The following is a 19186-nucleotide window of genomic DNA, read 5'->3' as shown; positions in this document are numbered from 1 at the left end:
AGCATTCCTTTAAGTAAAATTGTTAACAGATTTTATTTTTTATTTTATTCCTCAACTGATGTCAAGTTTATATTTATGTTAAGAAAAATAAATCTTAATCTATCATAATGATTAAAGTGTTTTCTTTAATCATTGTAACATGTCTTACCGCAAAGTTAATGCCGAAACAATAAATTAATCTATCATAGTGATACATGATTCAGTGATAATCCCTTTCAAGAAAATGGGTAAGTATAATATGTAAATATTATAATTACCCATTTTCTATGTATTTTTATTGCATTTTTATGTATATAACATTTATCAAGAATAATTAATGATTTAAAAAGTTTATCATTTCCAAGAAACGTTTAGTATTTTGAATAGATACGTAAAGAAATGTGTTTTGTTCTTGTTCTAGTACGTAACAACGAGATATCGTAAATAGGGGCGACGTAAAGCGAGGCATTATTACAATAATCATCCCCTGCCACTGGAAAATGAATCGATTTTGTATTTGTAATCCATTTGACAGCTCGTTTTTAGCGCCGGACTGCCGCCTAGCGGGAGGTGGGAAAATGTTATTGGAAAGGAAAATTGGCTTGGTAACTATGTTTTCTTGAAAAAATGGGTGGTGTGAGGCTTTATGCTGGTTTCGACAAATAATGTCTGAAAAATTCGGTGGCGCGAAGTCGACGTATTATTTTCTAGCTATGTAGTATGTTGTGAGGTTATTTCGAAAATTGTTGGCTGGAGCTACGGATTCTCTTCTTCACGATGGACGATGTTTCCAGACCCGTCCACCCCACCTATCCTCCTGATGCCACCACTGAGGTTCACGACGTGCACGTCGCTGATCACAATGGAAGACAGGCAAGTAAATAAGTAATAACAATTAATTATAAATATAAAATAAATTGTCTTTAAAAATAGTACACTATGTTTATTTAAACTACCGTCGAAAATAAACTGTAGGCTTTTTCATCCCTATTACTTTGGAAATGAACACTAAGAAAGAGTCCCACTACAGAGGAAAAATACTTTTCTGTAATTTATTAGAATTTTGTAATTAACTATTAACAAGACTATTTACAATATTTGTCCGCCTCCGTAGTGTAATGGTCAGCATGCTCGGCTACCATACTGGGGGTCCCGGGTTCATTTCCCAGAGGGGGGGGTAAAATAAATAAAAGTGATTTTTTTCACTCTAATATTTATTCAATATTACCCTGGACTAGTACCTGAAGCGGAGGGCTGATCACCTTTCCTTCATGTGTTGACGATCAAGATAACACTGCGTTTATATGATGCAGTGCCCTATGCACCATTGGGTGCGGATAAGGGTTAGAAGAAGAGAGTTACGATATTTTGGTTTTGGTGTTTCTAGATGTCTGGCGGCAGTTGGGTGTGCTGCATGCCGTGCTATTGGTTGAGGACTAACAGTAGTCTCCACAAGGCTTCACTGACTGTCGTCACATTACTTGTCACCTCTTTACTCGTTGCTTCTCCTGTCCTCTTCCTTATATCCAATGTTCCGGCTAATGAACAACCTTACAAGGACTGCTCTAATATTGTAAGTTTCTAACAAATATAACTCTTAAAAAGGCTATTTTTGTACTTTATCTGGGGCTTAGGATAGAGTAGAGAATACCATATTCACTCCTTTCAACAATGTCATATATCAAAAATTGTCAATTTTCAGTTGTATGTTTTCGAAATGCCCAGAAAATGTACTATATAAATAAAATATCTTTTGAAAAGCAGCATATTTAATGTATTTTTTTTACAATTTTATTTATTTTATACACAATCAAATGTATTTTATTACTATTATATTATATAAGAATACATTATCAACATACTAATTTAATTAAGGCATGCACAACTGAAAATTGACGATTTTTGATATATGACGTTGTTGAAAGGAGTGAGCGATATGTATATAACAGAGATAAAGGATTAAACTCTAGACATTTAAATTGTGCTTAGAAACTTGTAATGGCAGAGTTTAAACTCTATGCACTCTATACACTAATTTTACCATGTAGCTTGTGATTCCTTTTCCAAATATGTATATTGTGCAACAGGGAGAAACTGTTTCAACGACATTGGTACCGGCCCTCCAAAATCTTATAAAAAAATACATTGTCAACATACTAATTTAATGTGAATTTTTACACACATTATTTCTTTTATACACATTCAAATTGTATATAATGCCGTCAAATAAATAAATACATATTTTTAGGATGAGGTGGATTGTTTTGTTGAAAAAACATGGGACAAGCCACTAGAACTGTGTGATACTTTGGACTGTGTAGATATAACTCGAAGACTTCGACTTTCTTTATCCTGGAACCGTGATCCATGCAAGTAAGATCTACATACTTATGCGTTATATACAGTGTATATTATATTAATCTAAATATAATTCTGAAGATATCTTCTCAGGTGAAAGAATTCACTGATTGATTAATCCTCGGTTTACCGCAAACAAAAATACCGATAACTACCTTTCTGGATCCAATGGACCCTTATGGTACTTTTTTTACTTGTAACCTTTTGTGTGCATTTAATATTGTTATCTCCATATAATTTAGATATCACATTGAAAGTTTAAATAAACCTAACATTGACTTTGGAATGGGTCCGTTGGACCTGCTTGGTAGATAGACGCTTAGTAAAATATTAACTAAAAATACCATCGATATTTATATTTTTAAATATTTGTTGTCTAATAATTTTGTTTTGACAGATCATTTTTTTCTTCCTTAGAGATTTCTTCAGTTTTGCATGTGGCAGTTGGGGTGACAACCCTAATCATTTGGAAGATGATCTCAGCTTCTCAGCTGTTCAAAATAATATCAACAACTTATTACATCGTATGTATTTTGTACAATTTTTAAACAGATGCTGATCACTCTTTTGTAAGTTGTTTTAAAAACATATTATTTCCCTTGCAGATCTTATCAAGTCAAGAACAAACAGTGGGAGGTTCAAAAAAGTTGGAGATTTCTATTTAAGCTGTATAGCTGCCTTAACTAAGCCTGCCGATATGTCTCAAAGTAGGTGATTTTATAATCAGTTCTGATATTTTTACGAAATTCTGTATTTTTTATCTGTCCGAAGCATGTCAACATCCTTTTGTCCTTGCAACACTAGCCATCTAATATCGGCTTGTTGGAATTAGTTGTGCGCTAAATGTATCTATGTTTTGATGATATTGTTTTTTTGTTTAGTGTACAAAGTTCTGGACCAACTGGGAGGATATTTGCCGCCGGGATCAATAGGACCGAGTGATTTGACTCCACTCATTACCAACATCCTGAAAGTGAGCGGAGCTCCTCTGTTTGATATATATTTATCTCAGGATTTAACCAGAAAGATGCATTCCGCTATTTTTATTGATCTGCCAAAAGACATTAAATTTGTGTCTTCATTTGAAAAGCGACATGATTTTTTGGTTAGTAATGCATTTATTGCTCCCTAAATTTTAAACAAGAATAGGATACTATCTCAGATTTAACATACTCACATTATTTGCTTAAATTTTTAATACTATCTTATTTGATAACTAACATTAATCGAAATGGTATTTATTTTTCTTAATAAACTATTTAATTTGCAGAATGTAAATTTTGATGCATCGAATTTGAATATGTATGAGCGGAAAGAAGTTAATGAGCCAAGTAATAATTATAAATATATTAAGGTAAGATTTTATTTTCCTTTTATAAAAATAAACAGACTTTAATATTCTTGTTTTTATATATGCAAAGTGTTTGTATACTGCTGAACAGAAAAACGATATCCATTCAATATGTGAACATATTTAAATCCCTGCACTTGTGGTATTATAACTTCATACCCATAATTTAATTATATGTTTGTATGAATTTGTGAGAGTCCGAACTAATTTGTGACAATGTGATTTTGGGGTCTCTACCAGAGTCAGACAAGGCTGCGTCCTTGCGCCCTTTCTCTTCATTATTTTTGTGGATTTTGTTTTTCGAAAGTCATGACCACTAGTACGAGGAATAACCATCTCCTCCTTCTGGAAACTCTGCGACCTAGAATACACAGATAAAACTGTTGTAATTGATGACATTGTGGAGGTAAATAGGTATTGACCATGAGGCTAAAAATAAATGTTAAAGTAATGGATTGTGCCTAGATGGCCACCAACATTTGACTTTGAGTAACCAGTTCATTGAGAGAGTCGAGAGTTTTAAGAACTTGGAAGTGTCATTACAGAAAATGGCAGTCACCGCTTTCAAAAGTATGAAAGCTGTTTGATGATTAGATTCATACTCGGTGACCATACCAAATGCTGCCTATGTAATGTCCGCGTTGCTCCTATTCTCTTTATACGATATGGTAGCTTAGAAGGGCCCAAGGGCAGTCTTATACTCAATTTGAGAATAGATACCTACGAAGAATTTCAGGCGTATGGTAGTTTGACTTTGCAAGGAAAGAGGAAAGTCGGTGTAAGATGCTGCAACCCATGGTAGCAATTGTTGTCAAGAAAAGGCGATTTAGATGGTTAGACTATGTATTTGCATGCCTCCCGAGAGCCTTGACCAAGCTTGGCTCTTTTACAAGTCATCAGGATCTTGCCGCCCAACGACATTCACTGCTGACAATCCGTTGGCAGTTCTGGTCTGAATTTTGAGAATCGGACCCAACTTGGGAGAATACAAAGGAGCTGGCAGCCGACAAATGAGCCTGGAAACAGTTTGTGAACTCCATTTGCCGCACATAGGGACCAGACAATTCATAAATGAATTGTGTGTGTCTTAATAGCAGTCCCTCGAAGGTTGTACCGTATTTGTGTACAAAAATTTGTAAATACATATGTGTTCAAAATATCGGTCATGAAATAAATTGAATTTTTTGTTGTTGTTGTTGTTTGCATAAAACAATAGTTTATTTATTATTTTGTTTTCTAGGATAAGGATTTAGAGAATAAACTTTATAGGTTAGAAAGCATTGTGTCGGGAATGTTGCCAAAAGGAATGGTTTTAAGTGTCAAGGGAAGCGAAATACAACAAATTCTCCTTTTCGCTACGGCAGTTGAACAGGTAATCAATACATAATTAGTCCTTTTTACAATTGAGGATAGTCACAACATTTTGAGTGTGTCTAAATACATGTTCGATCTTGCATACAAATAAAAGGATCTCTGCTAAATAAAAGCATTTCTCAATCCAACATAGATGGCTGTTGTGAACTGGAATGTACTGTGTCATGGGATTGATCAATATATGTATCTAGGAGTTTGAGAAAATTTGAGCAGTGTGGTAGAGTGGTGAATGTTACACATGTGTAAAGTGATCACTTAATCAGCCTATAAAAGGTCCTAAGCCTTGTAAATACCCAGACTTCCATATTCTTTTTCATATATGTTGAGATGTCAAATTCAGAATAGTCATTTTTGTATATACCAGAGATTGACACAGGTGTAATTAATTTTTGTACCATGATTTGAACCTGGATCCCCTGTCAAGTCAAGTGATTTATGTGTCACTGATACTTATCAGATTAGAAAAAATAATTTAATCAAAATTCAACATCATCCAACACCAACCACATTAAAGCTATCATATATTTTTAAATTCATTTTCATATTTTTTATTCATTCCCATATTTTGTATAAGTAATTATAGCAATATCATATGGACACATAGATTTCAAAGATTGAAATAAAGGGCGGTCCACCATAATGCCCAATGTTGAAGCGCATAAGGTTAATTATAAATAAAACAAAAAAAATATCAGAGAATTATCTTAATTCTTTTTTTATGATAGAAAGATGAATGATAATTTGTGAAACAAAATATCTGCCAAATGCTCGCCACGGCTTCAGTGGCATACCTCTGTGCGATGGTCCATATTTTCAAAGACTCTGAGGTATAATTGAGGTTCAATGTCGTGTGTGTGCTGTGTTCAATAATGTGCCGAATTGTCTCATCCTTTAGCTCTTGAAGTGTTCTTGGCTTATTGATGTACACTTTTTCATTTAAATGTCCCCAAAGAAAGAAGTCCAAAGGTGTCAAATCACAACACAAAGTGCACAAAATGCATTTTGATTTGAATGCCTATTTTCATGAAACGCTTCAACAATCCTAACGCACTGCTCAATTGTGTACCTCAATGTGTAAATGTCAAATAAAGTTAGTCAAATAACTTGACATTAAGGTGTGTTCACAATTAATATCCTTCATTATGGTTGGACCACCCTTTATGACACAAATGTTGTTTGTTATGTTATACGTGCTGTATTCTGGTTAGTATTGCACATTCATTTACGTCTGAAGCGCCAACATTTTATATATTTTATTTTCTAGTTAAAACCTAGACAAAAAGAAGTGAGACGAAATGTTAATGATCCATCCCATAGTGAAGTATTCAGCATTGATAAGCTACAGGAAACTTTTCCATTTGTAAGTTTTTTATCGCAGTTAAAATTTTCTCTATATGTGATTTATTTTTTCGTGCTTAGCAAAGATTTCTTGTTATTTACAGGTTACTTGGAATCTTTTATTTGATGAACTAGTGCCAGGCTTCAATGTATCGGAAACAAACATTTTTTTGATAAGTAAAACATATTTAACTTCTGTGTCTGAATTGGTGGCGCGTTTTCAAAACAGGTGAATATTTAATAAAATATGTTCTTATTTTTAAATTCTGTAATGTATCTTTCACATGTAAACTATTTGCAAGCTAAAATGTACAGTAGCATGGTTTTTAAAAATTAGTAAATCGACCCTTCCTACGCATACCATTGTAAGCCACAAATTGACCATTTTTAATGTATGTGTATTTAATTGTAAATGAAAACACTCGTTTTTTACCAATTGCGTTATATTTATTTTAACGACTAGTTTCGGAAGCTTCAGATGCTACCATCTTTGGGTCTAAATATAAACTAAATCATAAATCTGTACTGTTAGTGAGGAGGGGGAGTAAGTTAGGTTGAGGGGAGGTGAGTCCAGGGGAGGAGTTTGAAAATAAAGGAAAAAGGAAAGCAAAGGTGAGGAATTTTTAAATAACATTATTTATTAAATTATTTTAAGATTTTTTTTTTTTAGTTTTTAAATTTTCAAAGTAATTTATTATTTGGCTTTTTTGTAGTATTGGGTGTAATAATTACCCCCTGACTCACCTCCCCCTCTCACCCTAACTTCTCCAGCTACCGAAAAAAAATTGCAGTTAGATTTGTTCTTGGATGTAAAAGATTCAAACATATTTTGGCTCAGTACAAATCGGCTGTCCAAACTCAAAACACTGTAAGGGACATTTTTTTTGTAGTACGTTTTTTTTGTATTTTTGGACTAAGTAGAGTTTACTTAGTCCAAAGTGCAAAAAAACGTACTACAAAAAAAATGTCCCTTACTGTGTTTTAAGTTTGGACAGCCGAAATGTGCCGGACAAAATATGTTTGAATCCTTTTCCCCTATAATTGTATTTTGTGTCTTACAATTGTATACCTTAGAGAGGTCAAAATATTTACGATATTCAAATTTTCTTTAAAATTCAGCCTTCTAATTTTATGATGCACATTGCAAATAATTATTCTACAAACATTTACACTTCAAAAAATTTTTTTTCCCATTTTCGAGTGTTTGAATTTTTGTACACAAATCCTGAACTTAAACCTCGAGGGATTGTTATCAAAATATTATAGATAAATCATAAGAGACATACCTACTTACAGGGCTTACGCCCTGTAATTGCCTTATCGTCTATATTACCTTCTCAAAACCCTTCTTCATCTCTGTTATGATACCCATAGTATCTTTTTTACGATGATATTCGAAAAAAAAAAAAGATCTCTTATAATCCAATTTAAAAAATTTATATTTTTTGTTTTGAGAGGATATTGGAATATTACTTAAAATAAGTAATTAAATAATTACAACAACAAAAAACAAATATTTAGAAAAAATCATGTTTTAAGTTTATTTGATTGGGCTTTGAAAAAAAAGAAAAGATCTCTTGTAATCCAATTAAAAAATATATATATTATTTTTTGTGAGAGGATATCGAAAAATTAATTATAATAAATAATTAAATAATTACAACAACAAAAAACATATATTTAGAAAATTTTATGTTTTAAGTTTATTTAATTGGGCTGTGGTCCCGTGGTTAGTGTCGCAGACTCTGACTCAGAGTTTTTGCGTTCGAACCCACTTTCCACAAATTGATATATATTTCAAATAACGTGCTGCTTAGACCTAAATGGTATGAAATTAAAATATTTGTGTACGTTATAAGAATACCAATACAAGTTCGACTATACTCAATTCTAGCCAACAAACTATCTTTCAAATCCAAATTTGCTTCTGCAAAATGTATATCAGACCTCAGTCCTCTGAAATACAGAAACGTGTGTTGCTTTTGACAGTGTATATTTCCATGATTGATTATGGGGTGTTTTCACATTTCAGGGTTATTCAGAATGCTTTGCTTGCAATGTACGCCAGGGATTTTCTTTACACGTTAGCAAATCTTACGACAGTTAACAGCCATGAAAAGTTTTGCACCAAATTCACCACGACCAGCTTATCGCGCCCCATGTCTGCTCTTTATCTCTCTCACTATACTGACACTTATCTACAAGGAATACAAAAATCTGTAAGTTTACTCGCTACTTCTAGAACACTCCACGAAAGTAGCGTGAAAATGCTACAAAGTAACGCAACAAACATTTGAATCTTACAAAGTTTTTTGCCAATTCACAATAGTTTCTTTATTAATCTTTAATTACTTGCGTGATGTCATATAAGCTTAATTGATGTCATATAAGCTTGACGGTGAAACTGTTTTACAAGCTATAATCCAAATTATACACTACATACAGTGTGTTTGTTAATGTGCAATAAACTAATAACTGTTAGTTAACTTATAATTAGCGTGTTTGTTAATGTGCAATAAACCGACAACTGTTAGTTAACTTGTAATTATCAGGATACTACCCATATAAAATGTATTCATGCGATCAAATGAAGGTTAATACATACTTGCAACATGTCAAATTTTACCTGACTTATTAACAATACATATATCAAAATAAATAGACTGTAAATATGTAGTGTTTAATACTAAAAGTATTTTATTTCACAATTCTGTTGACATGTATATATTCGACTTTGGAAAAAAAACAGAATGTATTGAACTTGTTGATCGTATACACTTATACGTTTGGAAAATTAAATTTTTAAATTAAATTTCACTTTATAAAGATTACTAATTCTGTGAAACTTATTTGACATGTGTTTGAATATATTTTTCCCTCATCATTTTTAAATATTAATGATGAAGAATGAATTGAAACACGTGTCACAATATATTTGAAGATATAGTGGTATTTACCAATGAAATTAATTTAAAAATGGATAGATATTACCACAAATGGACTGCTGAATCAACTAATTTAAGAATTGCGATATCTCATTGATTTTAAAACAATAGTTTGCACGTTAATTGGATATGCATGACTTTAAACAAAAATTTGGAAATGCTGAGGGATGACTGTAGTTAGATTAGTAGAAAAATGCAATGTTATTTGTAATGTTCTTCAAATGAAATATTATTGATTTGTTTACAGGCAGACAATATATTTCACGAATTGAAACATTCACTGTTCACACTCGTGGAGAGAGCTGGTTGGCTGGACAACCAGACAAGACAGAAGTTGATGAATAAACTAACCAACATGAAAGGTGCCTTTATTGGTTGTCCTCGCTTGCGAAATAACTCCTTCGTGGATAACATCATCAATTCTGTATGTTTTTTATTATTTTTATTATCTAACTAGTTTTCTCTATCTAATAAAGCTTTAGAAAATAGATAAAATTTTATTCTCATTATGTCGTATACAATTTCAATGTGAAGCAGGTAACCCTTGGTTTGTAAATTTTAATAGTTAACTTTTTAATATATTATTAGATTAAAACCTATATTTTTAGCTTTTCCACTTTATTTTTATTTGACCAGCGACCGGGTTTCGTCGTTACCGACATCATCAGACTGGTTAGTTAACTTTATTTTTATTGTGCTTATAATTTATCATGTACATATTATATGAGATATTATGGTGTTAGAATCAATTTATTCAATATAACCCTGGACTGGTACCTTAAGCGGAGGGCCGATCACCTTTCCTTCATGTGTTAATGATCAAGATAACACTGCATTTCTATGATGCAGTGCCCTATGCACCATTGGGGTGCGGATAACCGCTTCTGGTACCAGTCCAGGGTAATATTAAATAGATATAAGAGTGAATCACTTATATTTATTTGACCTCCCCTGGGAATCGAACCCGGGACCTCCAGGACGGTAGCCGAGCGTGCTGACCATTACACTAGGGAGGCAGACTAATTAATTAATTAACCTGTATTAATTTGAAATATGGAAGTTCTACTGTATTTAATTTTTTGGAGTAGTCATCGTCTTTCTTAAGAGTATATTCTATGTACTCTTTAGCAAGACGATGTATTTAAAAAAATTGGACTACATGACTCCCCATTATGCAGATTTTGTATGGAGGATAACGAAACACCAGTCCACATTCTTTATAATTGTGACGCATTATAGAGAATGTGGATTGGTGTGCAAACCAAGTCGCATCCTTGGAGGACCACTACTGGACTCCGAGAAGTTGAAGCTCTTACCACCAAGACAAGTCGTGAGCTACATGACTCATGTAGGTCTTAAGAGTGAGCTGTGATACAGAGGGAGGTCACAATAAATCTAATATGGTCCCAGTGACATAAGAGATGCAAGATCCTTGGCCTGCTCAAAAAAAAAATCTATGCTCACGGATATCGGTGAATTTTTTACAAAGACTAACTATCAATCATGATGAAATTTGAAAATGGTAAAAAAAGCGACAACAAAAAAGAAATTATTTTACTAATGTAAAATTAACCATTGTTTATTGATTATAAATTTATAATAAAATAAAATAAATAAGGGTTTATTATTAAGAAGGTCCTTACCCAGAAGGCATTATAGTTAATTTATTTTATTTAAAATTATGTTTTTTAAAAAAGTTTTATATTATAATCATGTTAACATATTTTTCAGCTCATTGTAACGGACAATTTTTTTGAGAATATGTTGAACCAGTTCCGTGCGTATAGATTGACTCAAATGGATTTCACTGTTGGCAGACCAGAATTCAATTGGCCAGCTCCTTTCGTTGTGAATGCATTTTACTACCCAGAAACAAATCAAATAAGTAAGCATTCGGAAATTTAAATCATCCATCATTTATGAGTGTTCTATAGTTTTTAATAGTTCAGGCATTAAAATGTTACCAGAAAGATAGAAGTAGATCACAGAGAATAAAGGAAAATATATATGGTAATTAATTACACGTGTCACAATAAGAAATTGGTAATATTCACTAAGTAAAATTAACAACATTTTGAGTGTGTCCAAATACTTGTGTACAAATCTGGATTAAATTACACACTCAAAATGTTGTAAATAAATTATCTGGTCAAATTATAAGCTTGAATAATAAAAATGAAAATGATATTTTCTGGCGTTTCTCATGCGTGTGATTATTTATAATCCAGGATTCGGACCTCACATACTAATAAAAGAGTTTCTGCTCAATAAAAAGCTTCTTTTCATCTCATCAATAGATGTCTCTAGTGAAGTTCTAGTGATTCAAGAACAAAGTTTCTAAATTGGTTCATATATATAGAACTTCCAAGAATTTGAGTAGTGTGGTTGTCAATAATGGGTAGAATTGGTGAATGTTACACGTGTGTAAAGTGATCACTTAAACCAGCCTATGACGGTCGTAAGCCCCGTAAATGCCCAGACTTCCATATTCTTCTTCATCTTTGATGAGATTTCAAAAAATAATATGAAAATAACTCCTGTAATTGGAGATAATCCAGATTTTGTGAACAAGTATTTGGACACACTCAAAATGTTGTAAATAAATTATCTGGTCAAATTATAAGCTTAATAATAAAAATGAAAATGGTATTTTCTGGCGTTTCTCATGTGTGTGATTATAATCCAGGATTCGGATCTCACATACTAATATAAGAGTTTCTGCTTAATAAAAAAGCTTCTTTACATCTCACCAATAGATGTCTCTAGTGAAGTTCTAGTGATTCAAGAACAAAGTTTCTAAATTGGTTCATATATATAGAACTTCCAAGAATTTGAGTAGTGTGGTTGTCAATAATGGGTAGAAATGGTGAATGTTACACGTGTGTAAAAAGATAACTTAAACCAGCCTATGATGGTCATCAGCCCCGTAAATGCCCAGAATTCCATATTCTTCTTCAGCTTTGATGAGATGTCAAAAAATAATGTGAAAATAACTCCTGTAATTGGAGATAATCCAGATTTTGTGAACAAGTATTTGGACACACTCAAAATGTTGTAATTAAACTCGTAATATAAAGGAAACAAGAATATTAAAATTTTAAAAATTAAATTTTTTTCTAGTACCCCTTATATATTGTTTTTCCAGTTGTACCCCTGGCGCTGCTCACTCAGCCGCATTTCACGGACAGAGTGCCGGAGTATGTGTCCTACGGCACCATTGGCCTGGTCATGAGCCACGAGATGCTGCACGCGCTGGACTACAACCTGGCCGGACACTCGGTGTCGCCGCTGTGGGCGGAATCCAAATCCTTGAAGGCCCTCAAGGCGAGGCTCGGCTGTCTCGTCAGAAGCTATCAGACGTCTTCGCAGAAGGTTCTCCAGTTCATGGGGAAAAAAGCTAAGATTGAGGTATTTTAATTTATGAAAATGTTGATATCACAGCAAAACCCGGATTTTACATCCCCGGATTTAACATTTTCCCGCCAATTGCATGTAATTCTTTCAGTCCCGATATATTTTCGTACATTCATTACTCGCATTTAGGCTTTTTTTCTCCAATTTAACGTTTAAAATATTTTGTCATTCAAATTTTGACTCGATCTGTAATGCTTCTAACTACATTCACCTCATAAATTTGTTTTACCGTTTTTTCCTCACTCATACGTCCCACATGTCCAAACCATCTTAACACACCTTTCTTAATTTTATCGATAATGCTTATCTCAGTCTTGTATTCTTTCCTTGTTTCACCATTCGAACATCTGTCATATATTATTTTGCCACACTTTTGTCTGAGGGATCGCATTTTGAAATATTGCATATTAAAAAGAAAAGAAATTTGTGTTTTTTATTTACAAAAATAGTTCAATTTCATTATGTTTCTGTGAGCCTAAGCCGCTCATTATTAGAGATAGGTATCAAATTGCGGGAGAGTGGGTTCGAACCGAGAAACTCTGACTTAAGAGTCTGCGACACTAACTACGGGACCACAACCCAACATATATATCGTAGCTCGTAAATCGCCATGTGATTAATATATTACACGTCCTCCCCAGTGCATAGCTGTGTGGCAACTGACGGTGGCCATCCGATAAGCACAGGACCACTACCCGACACTTCCGATATTTCACAATCCAAAATTTTTTCCCGGAAAGTTTTCATGAACTTCATCATTTGGCAATCCCTGTATTTTTCCATTCCAGTTTGACGGCAACAGTACCCTAGACGAGAACACAGCCGACCTGGGTGCTGTGGTGGTGGCGTGGGACGCGTGGTGGCGCTCGGGGGGGAAGGGCTCCGCCTCGCTGTCCCGCCTGCCGCTGGCGCCCGCCAAGCTCTTCTTCCTCTTTACGGCGCAGCTCTACTGCAATAAGCTCTCCCCCGAAGAGTACATCCTCGGCGTGGAGAACGACTCCCACATGACGGCGCCTGAAAGGTCAATTTCTTATTTATTCATTTTATTTTATTTAACTGTTTTACTGCGGATCATCGATATATCGACGCTGTATTACTGCGCGAAAACTGCGTACCGTCTGGATATCGACTATTGCTCAGTTTGATTTTAGATATCTACCTGTTTAGACGTGTTGTGGTGCGCGCGTGCAAATCATTTTTAATTCGTCAATGCGGTTAGAAAAAGATGAAGCTTTGAATTCTTATTAGTAAAACAAATATAATTTTATTAACCAGTCTGGGAGTATGGCTTTACAATTACGGCCATTCCAAACTTTCCTCAAAAGAGTATGGCCGTACATGACCGGCCGATACAAAACATGATTTATGACATCATTTATATCAAAACATGTTTAAAACACGATTTATATAAAAATTATCAAAACATCGATAATTTTGATAGAAATCATGGTTACTACGGTAAATATATTTTTATTCATGATATTAAATTAAAAAGGAAAAAACACACAAAAAACTCCCTCCCCAGCAACAGTTTTGTTTGTTAGGACATTATCAAATACACAAATGTGTTTGATAATGTCCTAAGAAGACGAAACGCGTCACATATTAAGATATACATAAATAAATGTAGAATTCAATCCAACAAAAACCTTGCTTTATTTTGGATATATTAACCAACAATTCAATATGGAATTCTACCAACTGTCTGCAGTTACAATAAATACAGTTTTGTCCACAGAAACTCACTCCCGGACAGGTTAAGTCTTTAATAATGGTGATTTCTCTTCTAGAGTGAACGGCATGCTTCGAAATACTCCGGCTTTTGCAGAGGCTTTCCAATGTCCAGTTGGCTCTTCGATGAACCCCAGTAGAAAGTGCATTATATGGTAATTAAATTCTAAAATGTGGATCACGTCTGCGGTTTATACAAATTTTAAATAAATCCCTGTATGTCTACACATGTGTTAGTCAAGCTTCCATACATAGATATCTGATCATATTTTTGCCACTTTATTAGAGTAAATTTCAGTGTTAAATTAGAGATGAAAACATATTTGCTGTAAATAAATTAAAGCTGTTTTTTTTAATATTGATTTTATTACAAAGTCATGATTATTATATCTTTATAAATTTTTATTGCGTTGACTGCTTGCTGATGTTTCACAGTTTTAAAATGATATTTTATTTCATAATTCTATACCTGAAATGCAAAGGATGCTATGTTCATATACTTTATAGAGGAGCAAACGCAGAACTTGAGTGGATGTTACAGTAAAAGTTCGTTAATGCAAACAATGATAAAGAGAATTTTCCATTATTTGTAAAACATCTTGAAATTCTGGATCCTTTAATTTTTTTCATTACAAAACCTTATGGTGGGGACTAATCGGAGTCATTTCATCGTAACGTAACATGTTACGATGCGAGCATTCGTATAGTCAGTACAGCGAGCCGAGCGCTCCATCCATAATTTCGGATGCTCGCCGCGAGCGATGTTACGACGTTACGTTACGACGAAATGCTCCGGTCAGTCCCTACCATTAGACAGTTAAAAAAAAATTGCTTAAAATTTCAAATGAAGTTGAAAAAAATGAGCAAGAAATTCTTGATTTGAAAAGAAATTTGTTGAAAAATTTGCTGACCTTTTAAAAAAAAAAAAGATTTATATTACCGATTTCATTAGCTGCCTTTGTTTTGTCAAGAAAAAATACATATTTTTTTCAAAATAAATTTCTATCTGTATTTTTTTTTCATTGAGAATTTCGAGATATTGTCAAATGATATTGGATAGTATCACTGGCATCCCAATACTTATGTATATAACACCAATGTGGTATTATCGGCATTTGCCTGAGGGACACCAAAGTGTTAATATACTTTGTTGCAATGCTCCTTAATATAGACATGATGTTTTAAGCATTCGAGGTATGTAATTGTGTTGTATGTAAAACCAAAATTGGATTGTGATGACATTGATTTGGTTGTGTTGAAAAGTCTTGTGCCTTGTTATTTTCAGCGAGAAGGTCCAAATAACGCAATACGTTTGTTCAGATGTATTGCGGTGTAAAAAAAAACAGGATAATATTTATATTGACCTCTTGGTGAGGTGCCACATTGTTGAAATTGATTACATCATCAACTGAGCATGTTGTCATGCTTGAATGATATAAATGACAATATTATTTTGAAATATTGCGTAATCTCTGTAAGGGTTTTAGAGGGTTCGATGGGTCCCTATTAAGTAGTTTAAGTTTTGCAAGCGCATTTTTAAATCAGCGCTTATCAACTCTCTAAGTGCCGTAAGTGCCGTGACTGTAAATGGTGGATGATTTAAATGACTATAAACGGTGGACCGATAATTTTTACAGAAAAATGAAAGAAACGAACTATCTTTTTTGAAAGTTTGTAAAAAGTTATTTATGACAATCCTGAAAAAAAAACAAACTGAAATTGTTGCAAAACACAAAGTTGCCATAAATTACGAGATAATTTTGTCAAATATATATACGGAAATGTTGAGAGCATTAATGTGCTTAAGGCACTTAGAGGGGTTAAATAAATAATTACTTATAATGGTGATCAGCATTGTGATACATATAAGTCATATTAAATGACATATTCATTACAATTACTGCAACTGTCAATTGTTCTACACTTTGAATGTGAATACAAGATACCAAAAATTATCTTACATAAAATAAAATGTATTGTATTTTACTTGTGTATTTCTGTTGTATTAATGTTGTCGGAAACATTGCTGCACTAAGCATGGAAGGGATAACTGATGTTTTTAAGCATATTTATGTTCAGATTAAAATCTTGAAAACTGTAAAGTGGAAAATTCAGATTTCTCTCACTTTTTAAAATGCAGATACGGGTTTTATGCTTAGTACAGCAATATTGGTTCATAAGAATAAATGTGTCTTAAAAATATTTTTATTTACTATGGAAAAATGTTTATCAATGTCAATTAATCAACACTTTTTTAGTTTATGTATTAATTTTAAATCAAACACAGATTTTTTGAGTCTACTAACTTAGTAGACTCAAAAAATCTGTGTTTGATTTAAAATTAATACATAAATTAAAATGGAGTTCTACAAATTAAACGTCAAATCAATAAATACTTTTTTAGTTATTTGGATTACATTTTTGGGACGGCTGTATTCATTAGTTTTCATCTCTCAGGCGAACACTTTCACAATGGAAAATTTTGTTAATTAGTATTATTTTTTTAATAAAACTCAATTCCATTGTGAAATCAAATTAATTTTATTATTATTTAACTATGATTAAAGAAAACACTTCGTTTTCTACCACTTGAGTTTTATTATAGACTACATGTTTCAGAAGTTAAACTTCCATCATTCAGGTCTGTATAATAATATGTTATTATACAGACCTGAATGATGGAAGTTTAACTTCTGAAACATGTAGTCTATAATAAAACTCAAGTGGTAAAAAATGAAGTGTTTTCTTTAATCATTGTAACATGTCTTACCACAAAGTTAATGCCGAAACAATAAATAAAATTATTTAACTAATTAACAATAAAATAAAATAAAATAAATATGTTTTTAGTAAACTTTTTACTTGATTATACCAAATATTTACATGTTCACCTATTATGTAGTCTGACAGATGAAACGTTATTTATGCAGGTTATTTATTTATACATACATATATATAAAACGACCTTTTTTGTTATAACAGAGTTATAATGCAGTTGTACACAGTTGAAAGTAAAATATATAAAAAAATGGTATTATAATAATTTATGAATATAGTATAAACTGTTCAGTAATTGGGCGTTCAAGGTTGGACACTTTGTGTTTTTTGATTTTACTGAAAATGTCATATCACTGGTTAAATGCCAAAGGGCCACAATGCAAACAAAATTAATTAAACTCTTCATTCCAAAAATGGTATTTAAATTGTCAGCATTTTCAAATTCGAAAGACACCCATGATTTTAGTGTTAGAAATGGACATTTCTAACGCTAGAATCATGGGTGTCTTTTTCGAATATGAAAATGTTGACGATTTAGATACCATTTTTGTAATAAAAAGTTAATTTTTTTTTTTGCATTGTGGCCCTTTGGCATTTCACCAGCGCGATATGTTCACCACAATATTAAGTAAGCTAGATAAAAAAAAATGGCTTTGAAAACAGGGGACAGATAATAAAAATATTTAAATTACCGTCCCACCTCATTGGATGTGTGTAATATGCACGCAGAGTACCTGCCAGATAACACTAAACCGTATTGTGGACAGTTTTAGAATGCAACTGGTTACTTTACGGTTTATTCTACATAGAAAAAATATTTTAAGCCTGATATTTTCCATTAACTTTTAATTGATCCAAAGATCCACTTTTTCCTTCTATGAGGGAATTCATGATATCCTAATAATTAATTATGCTTATCATTGAGCTTAATCATTCAAATTTGTTACTTTTTAATATACATACATTCCTACATAGTTTAATGCAGTACAGTTGAATGCAAACCTTTTAAATATGTCAATTGATACAATGTATTAGAGCTTTGTTCGTTCCAAATAGTGAATAAGTATTATCAATTCATTGATTGTTTGGCATTTTACACTGCACGATACGTTGCAAAGGTATTACGGGTAAATTTTAGATTTTTCGTAGTAATAATTATAGCGGAGTGTGATTTTTATTAATAATATTAACAGTGTTGATAGGTTTAGATTATTCTATTATTATCTCACTGATAAATTTAGATCTGGTAGAGGCAATTAATTGACGATAAAAAGTATTGTGCAATAACAGTAGGTATTTACATTAGAGTCTCTATAGTGAAACTGAAATCTAAACTTTTCATTAATTTCCTTGTTTTCCAAAGACTTAATTTTTTACTACTATTTTGTCAATGTCCGCCTCCGTAGTGTAATGGTCAGCACGCTCGGCTACCATTCTGGAGGTCCCGGGTTCGATTCCCAGGGGGGGGTCAAATAAATATTTGTGATTTTTTCACTCTAATATTTATTCAATATTACCCTGGACTGGTACCTGAAGCGGAGGGCTGATCACCTTTCCTTCGCGTGTTAACGATCAAGATAACACTATGTTTATATAATGCAGTGCCCTATGCACCATTGGGTGCAGATAAGGGTTTGAATTGAAAAAAAAAAATTTTTGACAATATTTATAAAGGGGTACGTGAGATGTCAATAGAAAAATCTTCAGATGGATTTTTAACAAAGAATTGTATGAAACAGATGATATATGCGCATGAGCTTTATGACGCGTGTACACGTGTATCGCCTTGTTGAGTATTGCACATTTGTATATTCATGCCAACTGCAGAGAAAGAGTTGAAAATAAGGAAAAAAATATTGAAAAATCTTATTGATATTTTTATATAACATCTTATTTCTCATTGCAGTCTGTCATCAAT

At 32.7% G+C, this 19186-nt stretch overlaps 1 protein-coding gene across 1 annotated transcript; it reads left to right on the top strand.

Moving 5' to 3' along the window:
• The first annotated feature begins 481 nt into the window (after nucleotides 1–481).
• LOC148307657 (endothelin-converting enzyme 1-like) lies at nucleotides 482–16132 on the top strand. The gene is made up of 16 exons (XM_088262983.1): nucleotides 482–852; nucleotides 1367–1552; nucleotides 2228–2352; nucleotides 2755–2861; nucleotides 2943–3044; nucleotides 3219–3442; nucleotides 3608–3691; nucleotides 4929–5060; nucleotides 6327–6422; nucleotides 6505–6629; nucleotides 8433–8619; nucleotides 9593–9769; nucleotides 11077–11230; nucleotides 12491–12753; nucleotides 13548–13780; nucleotides 14550–16132. The coding sequence occupies exons 1-16, from the start codon at nucleotides 757–759 to the stop codon at nucleotides 14647–14649; spliced, it is 2391 nt and encodes a 796-aa protein (XP_088119109.1). The 5' UTR covers nucleotides 482–756; the 3' UTR covers nucleotides 14650–16132.
• Nucleotides 16133–19186: the final 3054 nt, after the last annotated feature.

This window comes from Brachycentrus maculatus, unplaced genomic scaffold (assembly GCF_059751285.1).
Source record: "Brachycentrus maculatus isolate JH-2025_06_01 unplaced genomic scaffold, ASM5975128v1 h1tg000195l, whole genome shotgun sequence".
Taxonomy (NCBI): domain Eukaryota; kingdom Metazoa; phylum Arthropoda; class Insecta; order Trichoptera; family Brachycentridae; genus Brachycentrus; species Brachycentrus maculatus.
The sequence above is the reverse complement of the archived record's forward strand: the minus strand, read 5'-3'. Positions and strand labels throughout refer to the sequence as shown.

What these genes read in the sequence shown, in the direction of transcription:
- LOC148307657 (XM_088262983.1), top strand. Translation starts at nt 757, where the DNA reads ATGGACGATGTTTCCAGACCCGTCCACCCCACCTATCCTCCTGATGCC. An exon ending in TGGATAACATCATCAATTCT is followed by an intron (nt 9,770 to 11,076) that starts GTATGTTTTTTA and finishes CATATTTTTCAG; the next exon opens with CTCATTGTAACGGACAATTT. An exon ending in CACATGACGGCGCCTGAAAG is followed by an intron (nt 13,781 to 14,549) that starts GTCAATTTCTTA and finishes TTTCTCTTCTAG; the next exon opens with AGTGAACGGCATGCTTCGAA.